Genomic DNA, 25,095 nt, shown 5'->3' with positions numbered 1-25,095 from the left:
GTCCATCAAAGTTGATATGACAGCAAACACAAGCAGACAAATGGCGAAAAAGCAACATTTTAGCAGGCGAGCGGCAGCCCGAACACACACATGCGCCATCTTGGATGAAGGTTTTGTCCGACTGAAAGAACCGGAGCAGAGAGCCGTGATGCATAAACGATAACCGTAAACACTAATGTGACGGAGCGTCAGGGCATCTCTACGTTTGAAAAGCCAAATATTTTTCCAAAAAAAAGTTACAATTTCCTGAGTATCAACAGTCTAATCTTCTAAATTTAGGTTTTTAATTATGCATTTTATTACAAACCTTGAAAAACAAATTCAAGCTGAAGCATTTTTCAGGATGTGAAGCAAACGGACCGAGCGGTTTGAACTCACACATTCAGAAGGTTGTCTGGTTCTTCCCGGAGAGTCGGCCGCCGCCGCCGCCGGGATGGGGATGGACTGGGAGTTCACCACGCTGCGCACCATCAGAGGAGCTGCAGCGAAACGCAGAAACAACAGCTTTTCATTCATGTCCAGCCCTGCAGCTCCATCACAGCTGTCAGCTGTATCAGGAAGAGGCCCACAGCATCACAGATACCACACCGTACCCGACAGTTAGGAACTTTTATGTCACAGATTGTTTTTCCATCTGATAATTTGGTAGATTCAGTTCGATTTTGGACCAAAGTTGTAACATTTGTTACGGTTCCAGCTGCTGTGGTTCTCAAACGCTCTCAAAAACCTGTTCCCCTCCTGGCCTGTGGGGGCGCTGCACCAAAATCTCTGAAGACGCTGAGCGCAGCTTCCTTCTTCAGAAAATGTAAACTAAAATGGAGGCGTCAGATTTTAGTTTTTGGCTTAAAACCATCAGTCATTTCTCCCACCAGTGAGTTTCGGTTGTTTTTACCCAGGATGGAAGAATTTGGAAGCCATTTTTCATTAATATCTATAAAATGAGTTGGTTGACACCAAATTGGCCTGATTGACCTTTTGACCTCTAGCTTTCACAAAACAAAGCAGCAGAAAGGAGCTGCTGGACCTGGGGAGTGTTTTTACTGACGCACGGCCCTCTGCTTACTGGGGGCGGCGGCGTTCCTCTGCTTGAGGTGGCGGTACTCGGGACAGTCCCGCCGGACGTGTCCCATGTCCCCGCACTGGAAGCAGCGTCTGTCCTTCGGCTCCCGCTCGTCCTCCTTGTTGTCCTCGTCCTTCTCGTTTTCCTTCTTCTTCACCCTGAAGGACAAAACAAGAAGACAAATAAAAACCTGCAGCGTGTGAAAAGCTTTTCACCAAATGACTGTTTCACTGCGAGAAAGACTTTTAGTTCTCACTTTACTTTTGGTTTGATTCAACTAATTTATTCCCAGAATAAGAACAGGGTTTGGGTCACTTTCTTTCAAAGTGTTTGCTTTAAAAGTTGAGTTTAATCAATTAGAAAAAGCTGATTTTGGTGCATTAAAGTCAAAAAGAGAAAGAAAAACAAACAGAAAAAATAACGTCTGAGTTTGAAACGTCAGGAATTTGAGAAAAAAAATGTTTTTTAATTATTGGAGCTTGTAAAATTGAACATTTTTGACTTTTGTAAATTTTCCTGAGTTTCAACTTTTCAATCTAATAAATTTCCAAGAAACTTTTCTGAGATTTTTTGGCACAAAATTAACTTGCAAGTAACTTCAGGTAGAAACAGAGGCTTGTTTCAATCCATCTTCAGATTATTTTTCCCAAGTTGTAAGTGAAATAATTTCAAAAATTAATTTTGTGTTACTCCCATCGTAATGTTTGCACTAGAAATTGATCAGGAACACTTTGTGTTTTTGCAGTGCATCTGCATCAAGCACCAACTCTAAACGGATCAGATTTGTGTCATTCTTGAATTGCAGTCGGACCACAGAAAAATCAGTCCAAGAGCCACAAATGGCCCCCAGACCACACTTTGAAAACCAGTTAAATCATAAAGTTGTTCCTCCTGCTGCCTTCAGCGTAAAGGACAAGCTGTCAGAGGACGACCTGCGTCTCTTCGGGCAGTCCTTCATGTAATGTCCGATCTTCCCGCAGATCCGGCAGCAGCGGTCGTTGGGCGCCAGCTCGCCGTCGGTCAGCACCTTCGAGTCGAAGAAGTATTCCTGCAGAGGAAGGCGGCGCAGATTTAACCCCCCCGGTTCATCAGGACGCCTGGGAGGGAAAGCGTGGAGGAACGTACCACTTCGGTGCCGGGGATGGGAATGAACGGCGTTCCGAACAGCTTCCGCCCGTTGATGAACGCCTTCATGATGAAGTTCGTCACTGAGGGGTGGAAAAAAAATCAATCCGGCTTAAAATCTGAAGATGCTAAGCTAACTAAATCTGTGCAGAACTAGTATTAATAATAAAAAACATCTGATGAATCTGAATTGTTCAAATCAAACTGTTTGGAAATGGACGAGGGGTTCCTCAGGGCTCAGTCCTCAGCCCACTGTCATTCTACTGGCACAAATAAAATCCAAACCAAACTCCAAATGCAGAAACGCTGAATAAAACACTGAACTTTGATACTTTTTGATAACTAGAATCAATTCCATGCTGAATCGAACTGAAATAATTTTTGTTTAAAGCTTTTCTAGCATCGTTTTGTACGCGGTGATAAACTTGGCTCTGGCCTCCGCTGTAATAAAGACGATACAACAGAAAATATAAACGGATAATACATAAAAACTAGTTAGATGTGAAAATATATTCAGTCAAAAAAAAGAACAGACTGGAAACATTGAAGCTGCAAAGTGTAACTTTCATAAAAGTATGTTTTTAAATATTTGCCCCATCTGTGAAAAGAAAAAAACAGATTTTTCTGTGAACTGGATTCATTTAACATATTTGCTTCATTCGGTGAGATAAATCTTTAGGTTTTACTCATCAAACTGCATCTGCTGGTTCAGCTCTGGTTTCATTTGACCTCTAAAGTATCTCAGATGATGTACGGCTGATGAAGTGCAGATTTAATAAACGTGAGTTTTGCTTTTCAGACTTACTTTTACGCGACACTCCAGCACCGAGATTATGATTCAAGTCAAACGGATCTGGGAACAGAAAACATGTTAAAAGTTAATCGAACCGCCGGCGGAGCTCAGCAGCAGGTGAAAGCAAAGCGGCCCGGTCACCTTCGATGGCGATGCATTTGCTGGTCCACTGCTTCTCGAACGTGGTGAGGCGTTTGTGCTGCCGGATGCTGATGACGTGCTCCTTGAAGTCGAACTCTTCGGTGTAGAAGCAAAGCAGGCCGAGCCACAGCTCCCCCACCGACTCGGTGTTGGGCTGCCGGTCGGCCAGCCGCTGACGCTGCGCGACAAGAACAAGGCTGAGAAACCTGCCGCCGTGTAAACGTGTCACACCAGCCGATAATTATTGACGAGTTTATTTGTTTTAAATATCTGAAATTAAATATTGAAATATCTGTCTTTCCCCTTTCATCCAGTTTTCACTTTATGCTGTTTTTCTTATTTTTAAGCAGTTACAAGCGACAGTGAGGAAACTTGAAACTGCTGCTGCGCAAGTTACCCAGCAGGCCGTTGCTAGGCAACCGGAGTTGGAAGGGAACTCCAAACTGCTTTTTACCCAGCAGGCCGTTGCTAGGCAACCGGATTCAGAGGGGAACTCCAAACTGCTTTTTACCCAGCAGGCCGTTGCTAGGCAACCGGATTCAGAGGGGAACTCCAAACTGCTTTTTACCCAGCAGGCCGTTGCTAGGCAACCAGAGTTGGAAGGGAACTCCAAACTGCTTTTTACCCAGCAGGCTGTTGCTAGGCAACCGGAGTTGGAAGGGAACTTCAAACTGCTTTTTACCCAGCAGGCCGTTGCTAGGCAACCAGAGTTGGAAGAGAACTCCAAACTGCTTTTTACCCAGCAGGCCGTTGAAGCAACCAAAGAGTGAGTGAGTTAGTTGACTCCAACCCGGCTTCACTCGCCGTGAGAGGTGGAGCAGCTAAAGTCTCCCCTCTGCCTACATCCCCCAGAATGCTGTGCGGTTCTGGATCAAAGCTCAGTGAATATTCTATCAGATGTCTGTAGATTAGGGCTGTTGTAAACGATTATTTTAGTAATCGAGTAATCTATAGATTTTTCTTACGATTATTCGAGTAATCGGATAAAAACAATTATGAAATAAAATATTGGTAAATCTTCCATAACACCAGTGTTACTATCGGATATCAACATCAGTCTATTTTTTCCACATTTGAGCTTCCCTACCAGTTACTTTTTTGTAGACCGGGGAGAAACACGGGATATTTACGGCTCCTCCGTTCAGAAACTCATCTACCCGCCATGTTCCGCCTCCCGTTTGTTCAGACCGGGATGATATAAGTTTATTGTGCGGTTCGTCCGTAAAGCTGCTCTTACCCTGTAAGCATCAACCCTCAGCCGCCCGCCGTGTTCAGTCTCTCCGCTCACCTGTAGAAATCCTCCTCAGCTTCTTCCCGCCGTTCAACCAGCAGCTCCGGAGCAGAAAGGCTGCCGGACTCCCGGCATCGCGCCGGTCATTTTAAGGATGTTTATTGGTCCCACAAAAACGATGAAAACCCGGAATTATCACCAATCAGTAAAATCCCAGCGGGCCAAACTTGAAGATTGGACGTTATGCCGCTAACACGTAGCTTCCGTCAACAACTCAGAGGCGGAAGTCAGAGCTCCGCGCAACGCAAATAATGTTCCGGCTGAAACACGGTGCGCTAAATGATAAAACATCAATTAACGAAGCTTCGAGGCAGGTTGATTTTCCTCGAGGAATTTTAATAATTGAGGTACTCGAATCACTCGAGGAATCGTTTCAGCCCTACTGTAGATATCGATCAGGTGTCCGATTGACACATATTGTTGGCGATTTATCGTCCAGCCCTGCATCAGACCGGATGTCAGAGAATCCTCACCAGCTTGTCCAGGTCGTCACAGAAGAAAGCGTTCCAGCCGTCCACCATCCGCTGGGGAACCGTCTGTCTGTCGAAGATCTGGAGCAGGGAAGCTGAAAGGTTAGCTCACGTTTCAGGCCAAAGGTCAAAGATCAGAGGGTTTTTACCTCCTGCAGGACGGGGATGACCGGCGGCTGCCTCTGCTGCAGGAAGTAGAGAACCATCAGGATGTAGGCGTAAGACGAGAGGCTTCCTCTGGAGGCGTCGCCGATGTCGCACCGCTGAGGAGACACAGACCGTCAGAGTCCAACAACTGAAGTTTGTGACATTGTCCAACAACTGAAGCATGTGACATTGAACAGACAGTGAGAAAGAGAAAGAGATTTAGATTAAAAAAGATAAAAACATAAAACCCCTTTTAGGCCTTCAGTTAAACGTCGTTTAACTGGGACTCTAATCCTCTGGGACTTTAGTCAAAAACCCCGTTTGACAAGGACTCCAACTCTAGGTTTTTAGTTAAACGTTGTTTAACTGGGACTCTAACCCTCTGGGACTTTAGTGAAACGTTGTTTAACTGGGAAGTTTTCCGGGGGCTTTACATCATTAAAACATAAACAGTGAGAAAGAGAAATAAAAAGAAATGAATAAATAGATAAAAAGTAAAGGTAAAAACATTAAAAACATCAAAAACATCAAAACCCGCACTCTAACCCTAATTTAGCCATAAGCAACTTAAACAAGTTGAGATTTAAAGGCACCCAGTGTTTCAGCTGTTTTACAGTTTTCTCGAAGTTTGTTCCAAATTTGTGGTGCGTAGAAACTGAATTCTGCTTCTCCTCGTTTTGTTCTGGTTCTGCATGCAGAGCAGAACCAGAACCTGCAAGTCACTTTATGCTGCGGTGCTAAGAGTGAACAGGAGATCTCGCAAAGGGGCGATTCATAAACACACAGTGAAGAGGCTGAGAGGTTAGAGAATGAGAAAAGGTACAAAAATAACTAAGAAGGTGAGATTAAACATAAAATTATTTGGCTCATCTGCTTGGTGCATCATCCTTGTCACAGATTCAAATGTAAAAAAAAAAATCTTAATTGTTAGATGTTAAATATTTTCCTTATGAACAAAATGAGCAATTAAGGCAAGATATGATCTGTTTAAGGGGATCCTCCTCACTGACAGTTCAAAATAAATCCAGCAGAGGCTTAGAGACAGTTTCTAAATGTGAATGATGTGTTTTAACTTCTGAAAAAATACTCTATAAACACTTGTACTAATTTGTTTGTTTATGGGTGTTGTCATAGGTAAAATCTTTGATTTTTACACGTATGTATGAGTTGAAAAACAGGACAAATACAAAACTTAAATTTATGCACATTTATTGACTTGCATTCACAGATTTAAATGTCTAACATGCATTTTTTTATTGACAGTAGTCCCACCTTACACATAACTCTGTTTCCATAGCAACTAAAACAAACAAGAACCTGACTCAGGTTGTTTGACATCATCATGCCACCAATGTTCTCATCTATGATGTCATAAAGGTTCAAAAGATTATTATCATAATTTGGAATACAAGAATTTTCAGTTTGCCCTTCAGCTGCCTTTGGATCCACGTACAGAGAATTTCACACGCTTAAACTTAAAAATGATGCTAACAATCGGTTGGGGCCTGGGCTACTTAGCCTCTAAAGGAATGGAGAAACTTCTTGGTCATCATAAAGAAGAAGTTGCCGAAGACCGCGAAGAAAATATCAGGTGGAGATATTTTGGGTTTGAGGAGTTAATTCCAGAGGACCAAAGCCACGCGGACGTTTCCGCCAACATCGCCAGTGGCATTTCAGGTGTCGTGACAAGATTGACAAGTTTCACCCCTGAAGATGCCGTGGCTTTGGAGACCATCTGTGCAATGAATTGGGACACTTGCTCTGAGGACACAGATGAAGAAAAAGATGACATGGACGCTTCCACCAACCGTGTCAGTGCCGCTTCAGGGGTATTGACACCTTTACCTGATTTTACCCCTGAAGACACCGTGGCTTTTGCCACCAGATGTGAACTGGACTTAGAAACATGCCCTGAGGACGCAGATGAAGACCAAAGTGACATGGACGCTTCTGCCAACCTTGTTAGTGGCACTTCGGGTGTCTTGACAAGTTTGGAAACTTTTAGTGATGAAGCTCCTGTGGCTTTGGAAAACATCTGTGGACTCCACTTGGAAACGTGTCCAGGGGACGCAGACACTGATGTCTGTACAAGTGTCGATGTTCCCCTTGACGAAATGGACCTGGCCGTTGAAACGAGCTGTGACGGCCAGGAAGATGCGTTAAATTTAGAACCGGTCTATGAGGATCCATTGGTAGAAGAGGCGTCTTCTGCTGATGGAAACTCAGAAGACGGAGTTCAGAATTTCGCAGACCATTTTGATGGCATGGACGCTGCAGATACGGACGTCGCCTCAAAGGAAATCCCTTCTTCTGACACAGCTGCTGATAATGTTGTGGCACATTTTGAAGAAGTTTCTGAGCCTTCTTCAGAAAAACCATCTTCTTCAGGAATTCTCACAGAAGATGACATTGAATTCTTCAAAAATTATTACAGGAGGGTGGTTTCCTCTAGGAGATCATCCATCCGGGGATATTTAAATTTGGAGAATTACGTGCCACCTTTAGAGAGAATTTCTGAGTGTTCAACCTCAGAAGAAATGGATTCTGAAGAAAGCTCAGAACATGTTCAAATTGAGCCACAACATCATGAAAGCAATGATGTTGAAGAAGTGGATGTTTCCTTTGAGGAAGTCCCTTCTGAAAGCAGAAATGCCGGACATTTAAGATCACGTGTTTCCAAGTGGCTTCGTGAGCAAGGCAGTAGGTTGGCTAATCTCCTACCAAGGAGAAAAGCCAGCAAGTAGCAGTTCACATTGGGCACATTTTGTGGAGCTGTTGGAGGGGTGCTGGAGAGTGTCCCTCCAAGAGACTTCCTTGTTCTGCTGGGGGATTTCAACACTCGCATGGGCACTCACAGTGAGACCTGGAGGCTTGTGGTTGAGAGGATCGGCCACCCTGATCTAAACCCGAGTAGTGTACTGTTATGTGACTTCTGTGCTCGTCATGGACTGTCCATAATGTACACCTTGTTCAAGCATACAGGTGTCCATATGTGCTCATAGCACAAGGACACCATGGCCACAGTTCTATGGTAGACATTGTTGTTTCCCATCTGATCTGTGGCTGTATGTCTTGGACTCTTGGGTGAAGACAGGCAGAGCTGTCCACTGACCACTCCCTGGTTGGTATCCTCCCAATCATCAGTCAACTTCCAGTCAAACCAGAGAGGCCCAAAAGTGTTGTGAGGATCCTGGCAGAGTCATCTGTGAAACAGAGCTTCAAATTTCACCTCTGGAAGAACTTTGAACACATTTTGGAGAAAGTGGATAGAACATCGCCCCCAACTCCATTGTCAATGCGGCTTATCGGAGATGTGGCCACAAGATTTTCTGTGCCTGTTTTGGGGACAACCCTAAAATCAGCTCGTAGGCACCAGAAGGGAGGGATGCTCTCAAACCAAAGATAGAGAACTGTCAGGTCTTTTTGGACCGACTCTCTGGTAGCAGCTAATGGATACTGGCAGTCCAAATAGCATGCAGCTTGGGTGGTCGCTAAGGGAGAAACTCGGGTGTAGAGGAAGTTCCCAGAGCCCATGGAGAATTACTTGGACAGATCATCATAAATTGCGGTTTGTAGGTCATGAGGTTGACATAGTGGACCCATGACAAATACACCAAGTCCAGGCAGCACAGAGGCGAGAAGACTGCGGCGACAGGAGGCGAGAAGACTGCGGCGGACGGAGGCGAGAAGACTGCGGCGGACGGAGGCGAGAAGACTGCGGCGGACGGAGGCGAGAAGACTGCGGCGGACGGAGGCGAGAAGACTGCGGCGGACAGAGGCGAGAAGACTGCGGCGGACAGAGGCGAGAAGACTGCAGCTAGAAGACTGCGGCGAGAAGACTGCGGCGGACGGAGACGAGAAGACTGCGGCGGCAGGAGGCGAGGAGACTGCGGCGGACAGAGGCGAGAAGACTGCAGCTAGAAGACTGCGGCGAGAAGACTGCGGCGGACGGAGACGAGAAGACTGCGGCGGACAGAGGAGAGGAGACTGCGGCGGACGGAGACGAGGAGACTGCGGCGGACGGAGACGAGGAGACTGCGGCGGACGGAGACGAGGAGACTGCGGACGGAGGAGAGAAGACTGCGGCGGACGGAGGAGAGGAGACTGCGGCGGACGGAGACGAGGAGACTGCGGCGGACGGAGACGAGGAGACTGCGGCGGCAGGAGGCGAGGAGACTGCGGCGGCAGGAGGCGAGGAGACTGCGGCGGACGGAGACGAGAAGACTGCGGCGGACTGAGACGAGAAGACTGCGGCGGACGGAGACGAGAAGACTGCAGCGGACGGGGACGAGGAGACTGCGGCGGACGGAGACGAGGATACTGCGGCGGCAGGAGGCGAGAAGACTGCGGCGGATGGAGGCGAGAAGACTGCGGCGGACGGAGACGAGGAGACTGCGGCGGACGGGGACGAGGAGACTGCGGCGGACGGAGGCGAGAAGACTGCGGCGGACGGGGACGAGGAGACTGCGGCGGACGGAGGAGAGAAGACTGCGGCGGTCGGAGACGAGAAGACAGACCAGAGACAGTCAAACTGCTTGGAAACCATGAGATACTGAGGCTGGCAGAATGGCTGGGGATGGTGATGGAGAATTTGTAAAAAATAAAATAAATATATAAAGAATAATATATTTCTTATCAAAATATGTATTTATGCTTTTATTTCTTGTCAAAAAATATATACACACACAACATAATAATAAAGATAAATACATAACTAAAATAATAAAAATATAAAGAATAATATATTTCTTATCAAAATATGTATTTATGCTTTTATTTCTTATCAAAAATATATGTATACACACACAACATAATAAAAGATAAATATATAAATAAACAATATATATCCGACATGTATAAATGAAATTATATATATATATATATATATATATATATATATATATATATATATATATATATAACGTATATATATAACGTGAAAGACTAATCTTTTACGCGTCATCCATAGCCGCGTTACCTTAGTGAAACATATAAATGTAGGTATTAATTTCGTGCTATGATCCACAGCAAATGGATCTGTATTCTCCAAGCTACGCAGACTCGTTGCCATAGCAACTGACAACAATGCCACTTCAGTTTTAGGATTTAACACCAAAAAACATTGAAGAATTTTTCACACAGAACAGAACATTTAGTTTGTTGTTGTATGTTTTAGGCTTCATGTTTTATTAATAAATAATTGCTGGTGGATTAGCTACCGCTTCTACTTTACTGAATTATTTAAACATTAACTGTAGCCCACAAAACGCACATTTAAATAAAAAAAACTAAACTAAAACATCTTATTGCTGTCTTACCTTTACGTGTCAATGAAATCCATGCACCGCTAATTCTGCACAGGAATATCCGTTCATCCAAAGCCAAGTTTATCCTCGGCATCTTTTCTACTCCGTTTGAGAATCAAACTGTCTGGAAGTAAAACTTTCAGCTCCGGTGTTGGTTTTCCTTTAGTTATTATCTCCTGCTTCAATTAAAAATCCACTTTAGAAAACTGTTTAAGTTTAGAAATGTAGTCTTTCATGTTGACGTCGGAAGAGAGAAGAAAACAAATATATCGCTGTACTTTACTTATTTACTGTGTGGCTAGCTCCATGGCTAGCTCACCGTGTCTTACTCTGCAGTTGTGCAGTCACTATATCTGGGAACATGAGCGCCCCCAGCGGTGAGGCAAGAGAACTGCCTGCCTCACCTCCAGTCTGTTCTCTGCCGTTTCTTATCGCTCCTCCGCACACAAAACACGATACACACGCAGTTAGTGACAAAAAACACTGTACATTATTTACACAAGCGAAATTATGGAAAATCAGTCCATATATTAAATGTTTATTAGCCATTTTATTGCCGGCGTACAGACAGGATGAACATGCTGTCATTTAATGGCAGCCAGTGCAGTTAGCCAGAGGTTGCGCAATCCCAGGTGAGGCTCAGCTCGCTGCTGCCTCACCGGCTTCGCTTCTGAGCATTTGAATGGGAAAATGCGAAAATCCAGCGATTTTGAAGAAAAAGTAGTCAAAATTGGTTAAGCTAAGTAAAAAATAGATACTTTATAGTACAAAACAACAGGGTGAAAATAGAAATATAAATGATTTTATATTATTTTTCCATGATGACAGGTGAGGCTCTGCCTCACTTGCCTCCCCTGACCGCACGTCACTGGTTGGTTGGTTGGTTGGTTGGTTGGTTGGTTGGTTGGTAGGTAGGTAGGTAGGTAGGTAGGTAGGTAGGTAGGTAGGTAGGTAGGTAGGTAGGTAGGTAGGTAGGTATGCATGCATGTATGCATGTATGTACACTGCTCAAAAAAATAAAGGGAACATTTAAACAACTCAATATAACTCCAAGTAAATCAAACTTCTGTGAAATCAAACTGTCCACTTAGGAAGCAACACTGATTGACAACGGGAACCCTCGTCGGGTCAATCAGTGTTGCTTCCTAAGTGGACAGTTTGATTTCACATTAGTTTGATTTACTTGGAGTTATATTGTGTTGATTAAGTGTTCCCTTTATTTTTTTGAGCAGTATGTATGTACGATTTTATATTATTTTTCCATGACAGGTGAGGCTCTGCCTCACTTGCCTCCCCTGACCGCATGTCACTGGTATGTATGTATGTATGTATGTATGTATGTATGTATGTATGCATGTATGCATGTATGTATGTATGCATGTATGTATGTATGTATGTCATTTATTTTTGCTCTTATTTCTTCTTATGTCAGTTTTGGTCCTCCATACGCCTGACCCAACAGGTTTAGCTGATGGACCATCACTGTTTGGGTCTTGCCTTGTGGCTCTATGCCTAATTTTTCCGTACACTTCCCATAAACTCAAATCTTTATCTCTGTGTGTGAGCTTTTATCTACAAACTCATGTGCTAAATGCTGTGTGTCCAGTATTTCTTCTCTGATTCTCGCAAACTTCTGGTTTTGTCTTCGAAGTTCACAAACGTTATTTAACGGAAGCTAGTGCTAACGGGTTAGCTAACCTCCATTCAAATATCTACCCTTAAAATACTATGACTACATGTTCTATAACCTAAACTAATGTATTTGTTTTCATCTTATTCTCTACCGTCATCGTTACATTTCGTTTCTGTATGTTTATTGTTTTTAAGGGGGAAAAAAAAGGAAAAACGTGAAGTCAGGAAACGGAAGTGACGCGCAAACAGTTTTCACCCACTTCAAAGTAAGAGCATGAATATGACCGTGTAATTACTGGCAGATTTCTTAACATGCGACAACCAAAACTCAAGATGTTGAACTTTATTCAAATGAAAGTTTACTAAACAGTCAGTTTAGAATTTATCCAGAAATATTAATTTAGGGGAAACTATTAAGTGTGCTGAACGCTAGCTAAAGTTTTTGCTAAAAGTTAGCATCCACTTAGCATTTTTTATGTCCTGAATTAAACACCATTTCTAGTTATTACTAGGCTGCATTTCTAAAACTGTTTCAGCTTTTCTTGTCCTCTTGTAAGTAATGAAGAGCAACACCAGACTTGTTTGCTTTTTTCTTTATTTTTTTGCAGCTTTTTCATCGTATTTTTCTTTTTTTCCCCTTTTTTCTTGCTTTTGGCACTACATACTGACACGTTAGGTTGTTTTAAAAACAAACATCTATTCAAAGCCTTCATCTTTCAGCAAGCAAAGTATGAATACAGCTAATAAAAATAAAGGTTTACAATTTATCCTCCTTTACACATAAAATAAAAACACTTTTTTTTTAACCCCCTCAAAAACGGGGGCATTAAAATATTTAACATTTGTATCACAAATCAATGTAATGAGACCCAAAAAGTAAAACATAAAAACTGTACAAAAATGATAAAATTCATTTTTTTCTTCTTCTTAAAATTGTCCATGTGATCAGTTGATGCAAAGAGTACATGATTTTGCTCTATTACTGACCAAGAACTCTAATTAAAATAATTTCTTCTGCTGGATGTAATTCATGTTGACTGGATGCCGAACATGAGGAACCAGTGGGAAGTTCGGATTGGGATGCACCACAGAACCTTTAAAACAGGAGAACAGAATCAGTAAAACAGCTCATTTCCCCTGCAGACCATTGAGCTCCTGGAATCCCGTGGTCCGACCTGGAGCCAGGAAGGTTTTCCCGGGCTGGAAGTCGCCGCCGCCGCCCTGCTGGATGAAGTTCTGCGGCATCCGGTAGGGCCAGGAGGGAGACAGGCTGAACTGGGGCGGTTTGTTGTGCTCCCACAGCCGCGAACCCTGGCTCACACCTTCAAACTGGACCTGGTGGCCCGGTTCTGTGACGAAAAATATTAAAACAAATGTTTTTATTTCTCAGACATTCCTGTAATCTTCTGAAGTGAACATCTGGATAATTCAGGAATGAAAGGAACCACTTTGTGTTTCTTTGATGCTTGTTTTACGTACTACACTGCAAAAAATCAAACTCTTACTCAGCATTTTTATCTAGTTTCTGGTGCAAATATCTTAGTACCGTTTAAATAAGACAAAACTAACTTGCGCATTATTTTTAGCAAGATGTGGAAACTTGTTTTAAGTAAATAATTTCTTAATATTGATGAAAAAGTTCTAGTTCCACTGGCAAATTACTTCACTTATGGGAAAAATGTTAGAGAAGCTGTAAAACAAAAATCAACCTTTGCTGGTGTGAACATAACGGATTAGCATGAAGCTGCAGCTGAGTCAGCAAACAGGAAGTACCTGACTTCACCACCGTGCCGTTTCCCATCAGCGCCCCCGGCTGCGCCATGTGGTTGTGCCACTGTCCGTCCCGACCCGGCGCCATGCCCATCTGCCGCCCCGCTGCCGGCTGGGCGAAGATGATGCTCGGGTCGTTCAGGTTCACGGAGCCGCCGCCGCCGCCCGTTCCCGTGGGGCTGCCGTTCCCCGACACGGAGCGCAGGGCAAAGGTCAGGCCGGGCGGCGACAGGCCGGGCGGCGACAGGCCGCCGGCGGAGGCCGAGGCGAGGACGGGGCCGTGGATGGGCCAGGAGGAAGAGGCGATGTGGGACTGGTGGGAGGGCAGTAGTCCCAGGGCGCCGAGCGCGGCGGGGTGGAACTGGCCCGGGTGGGAGGAGGGGAAGCTGAAGAGGGACAGCGGGACCTGGGGGGGGCCGACGCAGCCGGGTTTACTGTGGGACGTCTGGGGGGAGCCGGAGGACAGCGGGGAGCCGTGGGGGACGGCGGCGGGCTGCGGGGAGTAGGGCGGAGTCTGACGACTGTCCGACTGAAAGAACCGGAGCAGAGAGCCGTGATGCATAAACGATAACCGTAAACACTAATGTGACGGAGCGTCAGGGCATCTCTAAGTTTGAAAAGCCAAATATTTTTCCAAAAAAAAGTTACAATTTCCTGAGTATCAACAGTCTAATCTTCTAAATTTAGGTTTTTAATTATGCATTTTATTACAAACCTTGAAAAACAAATTCAAGCTGAAGCATTTTTCAGGATGTGAAGCAAACGGACCGAGCGGTTTGAACTCACACATTCAGAAGGTTGTCTGGTTCTTCCAGGAGAGTCGGCCGCCGCCGCCGGGATGGGGATGGACTGGGAGTTCACCACGCTGCGCACCATCAGAGGAGCTGCAGCGAAACGCAGAAACAACAGCTTTTCATTCATGTCCAGCCCTGCAGCTCCATCACAGCTGTCAGCTGTATCAGGAAGAGGCCCACAGCATCACAGATACCACACCGTACCCGACAGTTTGGAACTTTTATGTCACAGATTGTTTTTCCACTTGATAATTTGGTAGATTCAGTTCGATTTTGGACCAAAGTTGTAACATTTGTTACGTTTCCAGCTGCTGTGGTTCTCAAACGCTCTGAAAAACCTGTTCCCCTCCTGGCCTGTGGGGGCGCTGCACCAAAATCTCTGAAGACGCTGAGCGCAGCTTCCTTCTTCAGAAAATGTAAACTAAAATGGAGGCGTCAGATTTTAGCTTTTGGCTTAAAACCATCAGTCATTTCTCCCACCAGCGAGTTTCGGTTGATTTTACCCAGGTTGGAAGAATTTGGAAACCATTTTTCATTAATATCTATAAAATGAGTTGGTTGACACCAAATTGGCCTGATTGACCTTTTGACCTCTAGCTTTCACAAAACAAAGCAGCAGAAAGGAGCTGCTGGACCTGGGGAGTGTTTTTACTGACGCACGGCCCTCTGCTTACTGGGGCGGCGGCGTTCCTCTGCTTGAGGTGGCGGTTCTCGGGACAGTCCCGCCGGACGTGTCCCATGTCCCCGCACTGGAAGCAGCGCCTGTCCTTCGGCTCCCGCTCGTCCTCCTTGTTGTCCTCGTCTTTCTCGTTTTCCTTCTTCTTCACCCTGAAGGACAAAACAAGAAGACAAATAAAACCTGCAGCGTGTGAAAAGCTTTTCACCAAATGACTGTTTCACTGCGAGAAAGACTTTTAGTTCTCACTTTACTTTTGGTTTGATTCAACCAATTTATTCCCAGAATAAGAACAGGGTTTGGGTCACTTTCTTTCAAAGTGTTTGCTTTAAAAGTTGAGTTTAATCAATTAGAAAAAGCTGATTTTGGTGCATTAAAGTCAAAAAGAGAAAGAAAAACAAGCAGAAAAAAAACTGAGTTTGAAACGTCAGGAATTTGAGAAAAAAAAAGTTTTTTAATGATTGGAGCTTGTAAAATTGAACATTTATGACTTTTGTAAATTTTCCTGAGTTTCAACTTTTCAATCTAACAAATTTCCAAGAAAATTTCTGAGATTTTTGGCACAAAATTAACTTGCAAGTAACTTAAGGTAGAAACAGAAGCTTGTTTCAATCTTGATGAAAAAATACCAAATCCATCTTCAGATTATTTTTCCCAAGTTGTAAGTGAAATAATTTCAAAAATTAATTTTGTGTTACTTCCATCGTAATGTTTGCACTAGAAATTGATCAGGAACACTTTGTGTTTTTGCAGTGCATCTGCATCAAGCACCAACTCTAAACAGATCAGATTTGTGTCATTCTTGAATTGCAGTCGGACCACAGAAAAATCAGTCCAAGGGCCACAAATGGCCCCCGGACCACACTTTGAACACCAGTTAAAGCATAAAGTTGTTCCTCCTGCTGCCTTCAGCGTAAAGGACAAGCTGTCAGAGGACGACCTGCGTCTCTTCGGGCAGTCCTTCATGTAATGTCCGATCTTCCCGCAGATCCGGCAGCAGCGGTCGTTGGGCGCCAGCTCGCCGTCGGTCAGCACCTTCGAGTCGAAGAAGTATTCCTGCAGAGGAAGGCGGCGCAGATTTAACCCCCCCGGTTCATCAGGACGCCTGGGAGGGAAAGCGTGGAGGAACGTACCACTTCGGTGCCGGGGATGGGAATGAACGGCGTTCCGAACAGCTTCCGCCCGTTGATGAACGCCTTCATGATGAAGTTCGTCACTGAGGGGTGGAAAAAAAATCAATCCGGCTTAAAATCTGAAGATGCTAAGCTAACTAAATCTGTGCAGAACTAATAATAAAAAACATCTGATGAATCTGAATTGTTCAAATCGAACTGTTTGGAAATGGACGAGGGGTTCCTCAGGGCTCAGTCCTCAGCCCACTGTCATTCTACTGGCACAAATAAAATCCAAACCAAACTCCAAATGCAGAAACGCTGAATAAAACACTGAACTTTGATACTTTTTGATAACTAGAATCAATTCCATGCTGAATCGAACTGAAATAAGTTTTGTTTAAAGCTTTTCTAGCATCGTTTTGTACGTGGTGATAAACTTGGCTCTGGCCTCCGCTGTAATAAAGACGATACAACAGAAAATATAAACGGATAATACATAAAAACTAGTTAGATGTGAAAAATATATTCAGTCAAAAAAAAAACAGACTGGAAACATTGAAGCTGCAAAGTGTAACTTTCATAAAAGTATGTTTTTAAATATTTGCCCCATCTGTGAAAAGAAAAAAACAGATTTTTCTGTGAACTGGATTCATTTAACATATTTGCTTCATTCGGTGAGATAAATCTTTAGTTTTTACTCATCAAACTGCATCTGCTGGTTCAGCTCTGGTTTCATTTGACCTCTAAAGTATCTCAGATGATGTACGGCTGATGAAGTGCAGATTTAATAAACGTGAGTTTTGCTTTTCAGACTTACTTTTACGCGACACTCCAGCACCGAGATTATGATTCAAGTCAAACGGATCTGGGAACAGAAAACATGTTAAAAGTTAATCGAACCGCCGGCAGAGCTCAGCAGCAGGTGAAAGCAAAGCGGCCCGGTCACCTTCGATGGCGATGCATTTGCTGGTCCACTGCTTCTCGAACGTGGTGAGGCGTTTGTGCTGCCGGATGCTGATGACGTGCTCCTTGAAGTCGAACTCTTCGGTGTAGAAGCGAAGCAGGCCGAGCCACAGCTCCCCCACCGACTCGGTGTTGGGCTGCCGGTCGGCCAGCCGCTGACGCTGTGCGACAAGAACAAGGCTGAGAAACCTGCCGCCGTGTAAACGTGTCACACCAGCCGATAATTATTGACGAGTTTATTTGTTTTAAATATCTGAAATTAAATATTGAAATATCTGTCTTTCCCCTTTCATCCAGTTTTCACTTTATGCTGTTTTTCTTATTTTTAAGCAGTTACAAGCGACAGTGAGGAAACTTGAAACTGCTGCTGCGCAAGTTACCCAGCAGGCCGTTGCTAGGCAACCGGAGTTGGAAGGGAACTCCAAACTGCTTTTTACCCAGCAGGCCGTTGCTAGGCAACCGGATTCAGAGGGGAACTTCAAACTGCTTTTTACCCAGCAGGCCGTTGCTAGGCAACCGGATTCAGAGGGGAACTCCAAACTGCTTTTTACCCAGCAGGCCGTTGCTAGGCAACCGGATTCAGAGGGGAACTCCAAACTGCTTTTTACCCAGCAGGCCGTTGCTAGGCAACCAGAGTTGGAAGGGAACTCCAAACTGCTTTTTACCCAGCAGGCTGTTGCTAGGCAACCGGAGTTGGAAGGGAACTTCAAACTGCTTTTTACCCAGCAGGCCGTTGCTAGGCAACCAGAGTTGGAAGAGAACTCCAAACTGCTTTTTACCCAGCAGGCCGTTGAAGCAACCAAAGAGTGAGTGAGTTAGTTGACTCCAACCCGGCTTCACTCGCCGTGAGAGGTGGAGCAGCTAAAGTCTCCCCTCTGCCTACATCCCCCAGAATGCTGTGCGGTTCTGGATCAAAGCTCAGTGAATATTCTATCAGATGTCTGTAGATTAGGGCTGTTGTAAACGATTATTTTAGTAATCGAGTAATCTATAGATTTTTCTTATGATTATTCGAGTAATCGGATAAAAACAATTATGAAATAAAATATTGGTAAATCTTCCATAACACCAGTGTTACTATCGGATATCAACATCAGTCTATTTTTTCCACATTTGAGCTTCCCTACCAGTTACTTTTTTGTAGACCGGGAAGAAACACGGGATATTTACGGCTCCTCCGTTCAGAAACTCATCTACCCGCCATGTTCCGCCTCCCGTTTGTTCAGACCGGGATGATATAAGTTTATTGTGCGGTTCGTCCGTAAAGCTGCTCTTACCCTGTAAGCATCAACCCTCAGCCGCCCGCCGTGTTCAGTCTCTCCGCTCACCTGTAGAAATCCTCCTCAGCTTCTTCCCGCCGTTCAACCAGCAGCTCCGGAGCAGAAAGGCTGCCGGACTCCCGGCATCGCGCCGGTCATTTTAAGGATGTTTATTGGTCCCACAAAAACGATGAAAACCCGGAATTATCACCAATCAGTAAAATCCCAGCGGGCCAAACTTGAAGATTGGACGTTATGCCGCTAACACGTAGCTTCCGTCAACAACTCAGAGGCGGAAGTCAGAGCTCCGCGCAACGCAAATAATGTTCCGGCTGAAACACGGTGCGCTAAATGATAAAACATCAATTAACGAAGCTTCGAGGCAGGTTGATTTTCCTCGAGGAATTTTAATAATTGAGGTACTCGAATCACTCGAGGAATCGTTTCAGCCCTACTGTAGATATCGATCAGGTGTCCGATTGACACATATTGTTGGCGATTTATCGTCCAGCCCTGCATCAGACCGGATGTCAGAGAATCCTCACCAGCTTGTCCAGGTCGTCACAGAAGAAAGCGTTCCAGCCGTCCACCATCCGCTGGGGAACCGTCTGTCTGTCGAAGATCTGGAGCAGGGAAGCTGAAAGGTTAGCTCACGTTTCAGGCCAAAGGTCAAAGATCAGAGGGTTTTTACCTCCTGCAGGACGGGGATGACCGGCGGCTGCCTCTGCTGCAGGAAGTAGAGAACCATCAGGATGTAGGCGTAAGACGAGAGGCTTCCTCTGGAGGCGTCGCCGATGTCGCACCGCTGAGGAGACACAGACCGTCAGAGTCCAACAACTGAAGTTTGTGACATTGTCCAACAACTGAAGCATGTGACATTGAACAGACAGTGAGAAAGAGAAAGAGATTTAGATTAAAAAAGATAAAAACATAAAACCCCTTTTAGGCCTTCAGTTAAACGTCGTTTAACTGGGACTCTAATCCTCTGGGACTTTAGTCAAAAACCCCGTTTGACAAGGACTCCAACTCTAGGTTTTTAGTTAAACGTTGTTTAACTGGGACTCTAACCCTCTGGGACTTTAGTGAAACGTTGTTTAACTGGGAAGTTTTCCGGGGGGCTTTACATCATTAAAACATAAACAGTGAGAAAGAGAAATAAAAAGAAATGAATAAATAGATAAAAAGTAAAGGTAAAAACATTAAAAACATCAAAAACATCAAAACCCGCACTCTAACCCTAATTTAGCCATAAGCAACTTAAACAAGTTGAGATTTAAAGGCACCCAGTGTTTCAGCTGTTTTACAGTTTTCTCGAAGTTTGTTCCAAATTTGTGGTGCGTAGAAACTGAATTCTGCTTCTCCTCGTTTTGTTCTGGTTCTGCATGCAGAGCAGAACCAGAACCTGCAAGTCACTTTATGCTGCGGTGCTAAGAGTGAACAGGAGATCTCGCAAAGGGGCGATTCATAAACACACAGTGAAGAGGCTGAGAGGTTAGAGAATGAGAAAAGGTACAAAAATAACTAAGAAGGTGAGATTAAACATAAAATTATTTGGCTCATCTGCTTGGTGCATCATCCTTGTCACAGATTCAAATGTAAAAAAAAAAAATCTTAATTGTTAGATGTTAAATATTTTCCTTATGAACAAAATGAGCAATTAAGGCAAGATATGATCTGTTTAAGGGGATCCTCCTCACTGACAGTTCAAAATAAATCCAGCAGAGGCTTAGAGACAGTTTCTAAATGTGAATGATGTGTTTTAACTTCTGAAAAAATACTCTATAAACACTTGTACTAATTTGTTTGTTTATGGGTGTTGTCATAGGTAAAATCTTTGATTTTTACACGTATGTATGAGTTGAAAAACAGGACAAATACAAAACTTAAATTTATGCACATTTATTGACTTGCATTCACAGATTTAAATGTCTAACATGCATTTTTTTATTGACAGTAGTCCCACCTTACACATAACTCTGTTTCCATAGCAACTAAAACAAACAAGAACCTGACTCAGGTTGTTTGACATCATCATGCCACCAATGTTCTCATCTATGATGTCATAAAGGTTCAAAAGATTATTATCATAATTTGGAATACAAGAATTTTCAGTTTGCCCTTCAGCTGCCTTTGGATCCACGTACAGAGAATTTCACACGCTTAAACTTAAAAATGATGCTAACAATCGGTTGGGGCCTGGGCTACTTAGCCTCTAAAGGAATGGAGAAACTTCTTGGTCATCATAAAGAAGAAGTTGCCGAAGACCGCGAAGAAAATATCAGGTGGAGATATTTTGGGTTTGAGGAGTTAATTCCAGAGGACCAAAGCCACGCGGACGTTTCCGCCAACATCGCCAGTGGCATTTCAGGTGTCGTGACAAGATTGACAAGTTTCACCCCTGAAGATGCCGTGGCTTTGGAGACCATCTGTGCAATGAATTGGGACACTTGCTCTGAGGACACAGATGAAGAAAAAGATGACATGGACGCTTCCACCAACCGTGTCAGTGCCGCTTCAGGGGTATTGACACCTTTACCTGATTTTACCCCTGAAGACACCGTGGCTTTTGCCACCAGATGTGAACTGGACTTAGAAACATGCCCTGAGGACGCAGATGAAGACCAAAGTGACATGGACGCTTCTGCCAACCTTGTTAGTGGCACTTCGGGTGTCTTGACAAGTTTGGAAACTTTTAGTGATGAAGCTCCTGTGGCTTTGGAAAACATCTGTGGACTCCACTTGGAAACGTGTCCAGGGGACGCAGACACTGATGTCTGTACAAGTGTCGATGTTCCCCTTGACGAAATGGACCTGGCCGTTGAAACGAGCTGTGACGGCCAGGAAGATGCGTTAAATTTAGAACCGGTCTATGAGGATCCATTGGTAGAAGAGGCGTCTTCTGCTGATGGAAACTCAGAAGACGGAGTTCAGAATTTCGCAGACCATTTTGATGGCATGGACGCTGCAGATACGGACGTCGCCTCAAAGGAAATCCCTTCTTCTGACACAGCTGCTGATAATGTTGTGGCACATTTTGAAGAAGTTTCTGAGCCTTCTTCAGAAAAACCATCTTCTTCAGGAATTCTCACAGAAGATGACATTGAATTCTTCAAAAATTATTACAGGAGGGTGGTTTCCTCTAGGAGATCATCCATCCGGGGATATTTAAATTTGGAGAATTACGTGCCACCTTTAGAGAGAATTTCTGAGTGTTCAACCTCAGAAGAAATGGATTCTGAAGAAAGCTCAGAACATGTTCAAATTGAGCCACAACATCATGAAAGCAATGATGTTGAAGAAGTGGATGTTTCCTTTGAGGAAGTCCCTTCTGAAAGCAGAAATGCCGGACATTTAAGATCACGTGTTTCCAAGTGGCTTCGTGAGCAAGGCAGTAGGTTGGCTAATCTCCTACCAAGGAGAAAAGCCAGCAAGTAGCAGTTCACATTGGGCACATTTTGTGGAGCTGTTGGAGGGGTGCTGGAGAGTGTCCCTCCAAGAGACTTCCTTGTTCTGCTGGGGGATTTCAACACTCGCATGGGCACTCACAGTGAGACCTGGAGGCTTGTGGTTGAGAGGATCGGCCACCCTGATCTAAACCCGAGTAGTGTACTGTTATGTGACTTCTGTGCTCGTCATGGACTGTCCATAATGTACACCTTGTTCAAGCATACAGGTGTCCATATGTGCTCATAGCACAAGGACACCATGGCCACAGTTCTATGGTAGACATTGTTGTTTCCCATCTGATCTGTGGCTGTATGTCTTGGACTCTTGGGTGAAGACAGGCAGAGCTGTCCACTGACCACTCCCTGGTTGGTATCCTCCCAATCATCAGTCAACTTCCAGTCAAACCAGAGAGGCCCAAAAGTGTTGTGAGGATCCTGGCAGAGTCATCTGTGAAACAGAGCTTCAAATTTCACCTCTGGAAGAACTTTGAACACATTTTGGAGAAAGTGGATAGAACATCGCCCCCAACTCCATTGTCAATGCGGCTTATCGGAGATGTGGCCACAAGATTTTCTGTGCCTGTTTTGGGGACAACCCTAAAATCAGCTCGTAGGCACCAGAAGGGAGGGATGCTCTCAAACCAAAGATAGAGAACTGTCAGGTCTTTTTGGACCAACTCTCTGGTAGCAGCTAATGGATACTGGCAGTCCAAATAGCATACAGCTTGGGTGGTCGCTAAGGGAGAAACTCGGGTGTAGAGGAAGTTCCCAGAGCCCATGGAGAATTACTTGGACAGATCATCATAAATTGCGGTTTGTAGGTCATGAGGTTGACATAGTGGACCCATGACAAATACACCAAGTCCAGGCAGCACAGAGGCGAGAAGACTGCGGCGACAGGAGGCGAGAAGACTGCGGCGGACGGAGGCGAGAAGACTGCGGCGGACGGAGGCGAGAAGACTGCGGCGGACGGAGGCGAGAAGACTGCGGCGGACGGAGGCGAGAAGACTGCGGCGGACGGAGGCGAGAAGACTGCGGCGGACAGAGGCGAGAAGACTGCGGCGGACAGAGGCGAGAAGACTGCAGCTAGAAGACTGCGGCGAGAAGACTGCGGCGGACGGAGACGAGAAGACTGCGGCGGCAGGAGGCGAGGAGACTGCGGCGGACAGAGGCGAGAAGACTGCAGCTAGAAGACTGCGGCGAGAAGACTGCGGCGGACGGAGACGAGAAGACTGCGGCGGACGGAGGAGAGGAGACTGCGGCGGACGGAGACGAGGAGACTGCGGCGGACGGAGACGAGGAGACTGCGGACGGAGGAGAGAAGACTGCGGCGGACGGAGGAGAGGAGACTGCGGCGGACGGAGACGAGGAGACTGCGGCGGACGGAGACGAGGAGACTGCGGCGGCAGGAGGCGAGGAGACTGCGGCAGCAGGAGGCGAGGAGACTGCGGCGGACGGAGACGAGAAGACTGCGGCGGACTGAGACGAGAAGACTGCGGCGGACGGAGACGAGAAGACTGCAGCGGACGGGGACGAGGAGACTGCGGCGGACGGAGACGAGGATACTGCGGCGGCAGGAGGCGAGAAGACTGCGGCGGATGGAGGCGAGAAGACTGCGGCGGACGGAGACGAGGAGACTGCGGCGGACGGGGACGAGGAGACTGCGGCGGACGGAGGCGAGAAGACTGCGGCGGACGGGGACGAGGAGACTGCGGCGGACGGAAACGAGGAGACTGCGGCGGACGGAGACGAGGAGACTGCGGCGGACGGAGGAGAGAAGACTGCGGCGGACGGAGACGAGAAGACAGACCAGAGACAGTCAAACTGCTTGGAAACCATGAGATACTGAGGCTGGCAGAATGGCTGGGGATGGTGATGGAGAATTTGTAAAAAATAAAATAAATATATAAAGAATAATATATTTCTTATCAAAATATGTATTTATGCTTTTATTTCTTGTCAAAAAAATATATACACACACAACATAATAATAAAGATAAATACATAACTAAAATAATAAAAATATAAAGAATAATATATTTCTTATCAAAATATGTATTTATGCTTTTATTTCTTATCAAAAATATATGTATACACACACAACATAATAAAAGATAAATATATAAATAAACAATATATATCCGACATGTATAAATGAAATTATATATATATATATATATATATATATATATATATATATATATATATATATATATATATATATATAACGTATATATATAACGTGAAAGACTAATCTTTTACGCGTCATCCATAGCCGCGTTACCTTAGTGAAACATATAAATGTAGGTATTAATTTCGTGCTATGATCCACAGCAAATGGATCTGTATTCTCCAAGCTACGCAGACTCGTTGCCATAGCAACTGACAACAATGCCACTTCAGTTTTAGGATTTAACACCAAAAAACATTGAAGAATTTTTCACACAGAACAGAACATTTAGTTTGTTGTTGTATGTTTTAGGCTTCATGTTTTATTAATAAATAATTGCTGTGGTGGATTAGCTACCGCTTCTACTTTACTGAATTATTTAAACATTAACTGTAGCCCACAAAACGCACATTTAAATAAAAAAAACTAAACTAAAACATCTTATTGCTGTCTTACCTTTACGTGTCAATGAAATCCATGCACCGCTAATTCTGCACAGGAATATCCGTTCATCCAAAGCCAAGTTTATCCTCGGCATCTTTTCTACTCCGTTTGAGAATCAAACTGTCTGGAAGTAAAACTTTCAGCTCCGGTGTTGGTTTTCCTTTAGTTATTATCTCCTGCTTCAATTAAAAATCCACTTTAGAAAACTGTTTAAGTTTAGAAATGTAGTCTTTCATGTTGACGTCGGAAGAGAGAAGAAAACAAATATATCGCTGTACTTTACTTATTTACTGTGTGGCTAGCTCCATGGCTAGCTCACCGTGTCTTACTCTGCAGTTGTGCAGTCACTATATCTGGGAACATGAGCGCCCCCAGCGGTGAGGCAAGAGAACTGCCTGCCTCACCTCCAGTCTGTTCTCTGCCGTTTCTTATCGCTCCTCCGCACACAAAACACGATACACACGCAGTTAGTGACAAAAAACACTGTACATTA

The 25,095-nt window shown here is 44.7% G+C and overlaps 3 protein-coding genes and 1 long non-coding RNA gene across 4 annotated transcripts; 1 reads left to right on the top strand and 3 right to left on the bottom strand.

Moving 5' to 3' along the window:
- Positions 1-306: 306 nt before the first annotated feature.
- LOC145551447 (terminal uridylyltransferase 4-like) lies at positions 307-10,837 on the bottom strand. Its single transcript, XM_081606297.1, has 9 exons — positions 10,346-10,837; positions 5,030-5,143; positions 4,884-4,961; positions 3,120-3,297; positions 2,991-3,038; positions 2,186-2,268; positions 1,993-2,108; positions 1,064-1,218; positions 307-479 (listed from the first exon to the last, which is right to left on the bottom strand). Exons 2-9 carry the CDS (start codon positions 5,084-5,086, stop codon positions 322-324), a joined length of 873 nt encoding a protein of 290 aa, XP_081462423.1. The 5' UTR covers positions 5,087-5,143; positions 10,346-10,837; the 3' UTR covers positions 307-321.
- A 1,007-nt stretch (positions 10,838-11,844) lies between these two features.
- LOC145551446 (uncharacterized) lies at positions 11,845-13,199 on the top strand. The gene is made up of 3 exons (XR_014087287.1): positions 11,845-12,021; positions 12,161-12,231; positions 13,109-13,199. It is a non-coding gene; the product is annotated as an uncharacterized LOC145551446 (long non-coding RNA).
- LOC145551445 (terminal uridylyltransferase 4-like) lies at positions 12,544-14,989 on the bottom strand. Its single transcript, XM_081606296.1, has 4 exons — positions 14,522-14,989; positions 13,739-14,264; positions 13,141-13,314; positions 12,544-13,059 (listed from the first exon to the last, which is right to left on the bottom strand). Exons 1-4 carry the CDS (start codon positions 14,654-14,656, stop codon positions 12,965-12,967), a joined length of 930 nt encoding a protein of 309 aa, XP_081462422.1. The 5' UTR covers positions 14,657-14,989; the 3' UTR covers positions 12,544-12,964.
- A 133-nt stretch (positions 14,990-15,122) lies between these two features.
- Positions 15,123-25,087, bottom strand: LOC145551342 (terminal uridylyltransferase 4-like). Its single transcript, XM_081605837.1, has 8 exons — positions 24,615-25,087; positions 19,234-19,347; positions 19,088-19,165; positions 17,267-17,444; positions 17,138-17,185; positions 16,339-16,421; positions 16,146-16,261; positions 15,123-15,357 (listed from the first exon to the last, which is right to left on the bottom strand). The coding sequence occupies exons 2-8, from the start codon at positions 19,288-19,290 to the stop codon at positions 15,123-15,125; spliced, it is 795 nt and encodes a 264-aa protein (XP_081461963.1). The 5' UTR covers positions 19,291-19,347; positions 24,615-25,087.
- Between the last annotated feature and the right edge of the window lie 8 nt (positions 25,088-25,095).

The sequence above is a fragment of the Poecilia reticulata genome, chromosome 4 (assembly GCF_904066995.2).
Source record: "Poecilia reticulata chromosome 4, P_reticulata-male-v2, whole genome shotgun sequence".
NCBI classification, from domain to species: Eukaryota; Metazoa; Chordata; class Actinopteri; order Cyprinodontiformes; family Poeciliidae; genus Poecilia; species Poecilia reticulata.
This window is presented reverse-complemented; position numbering and strand designations above follow the sequence as displayed.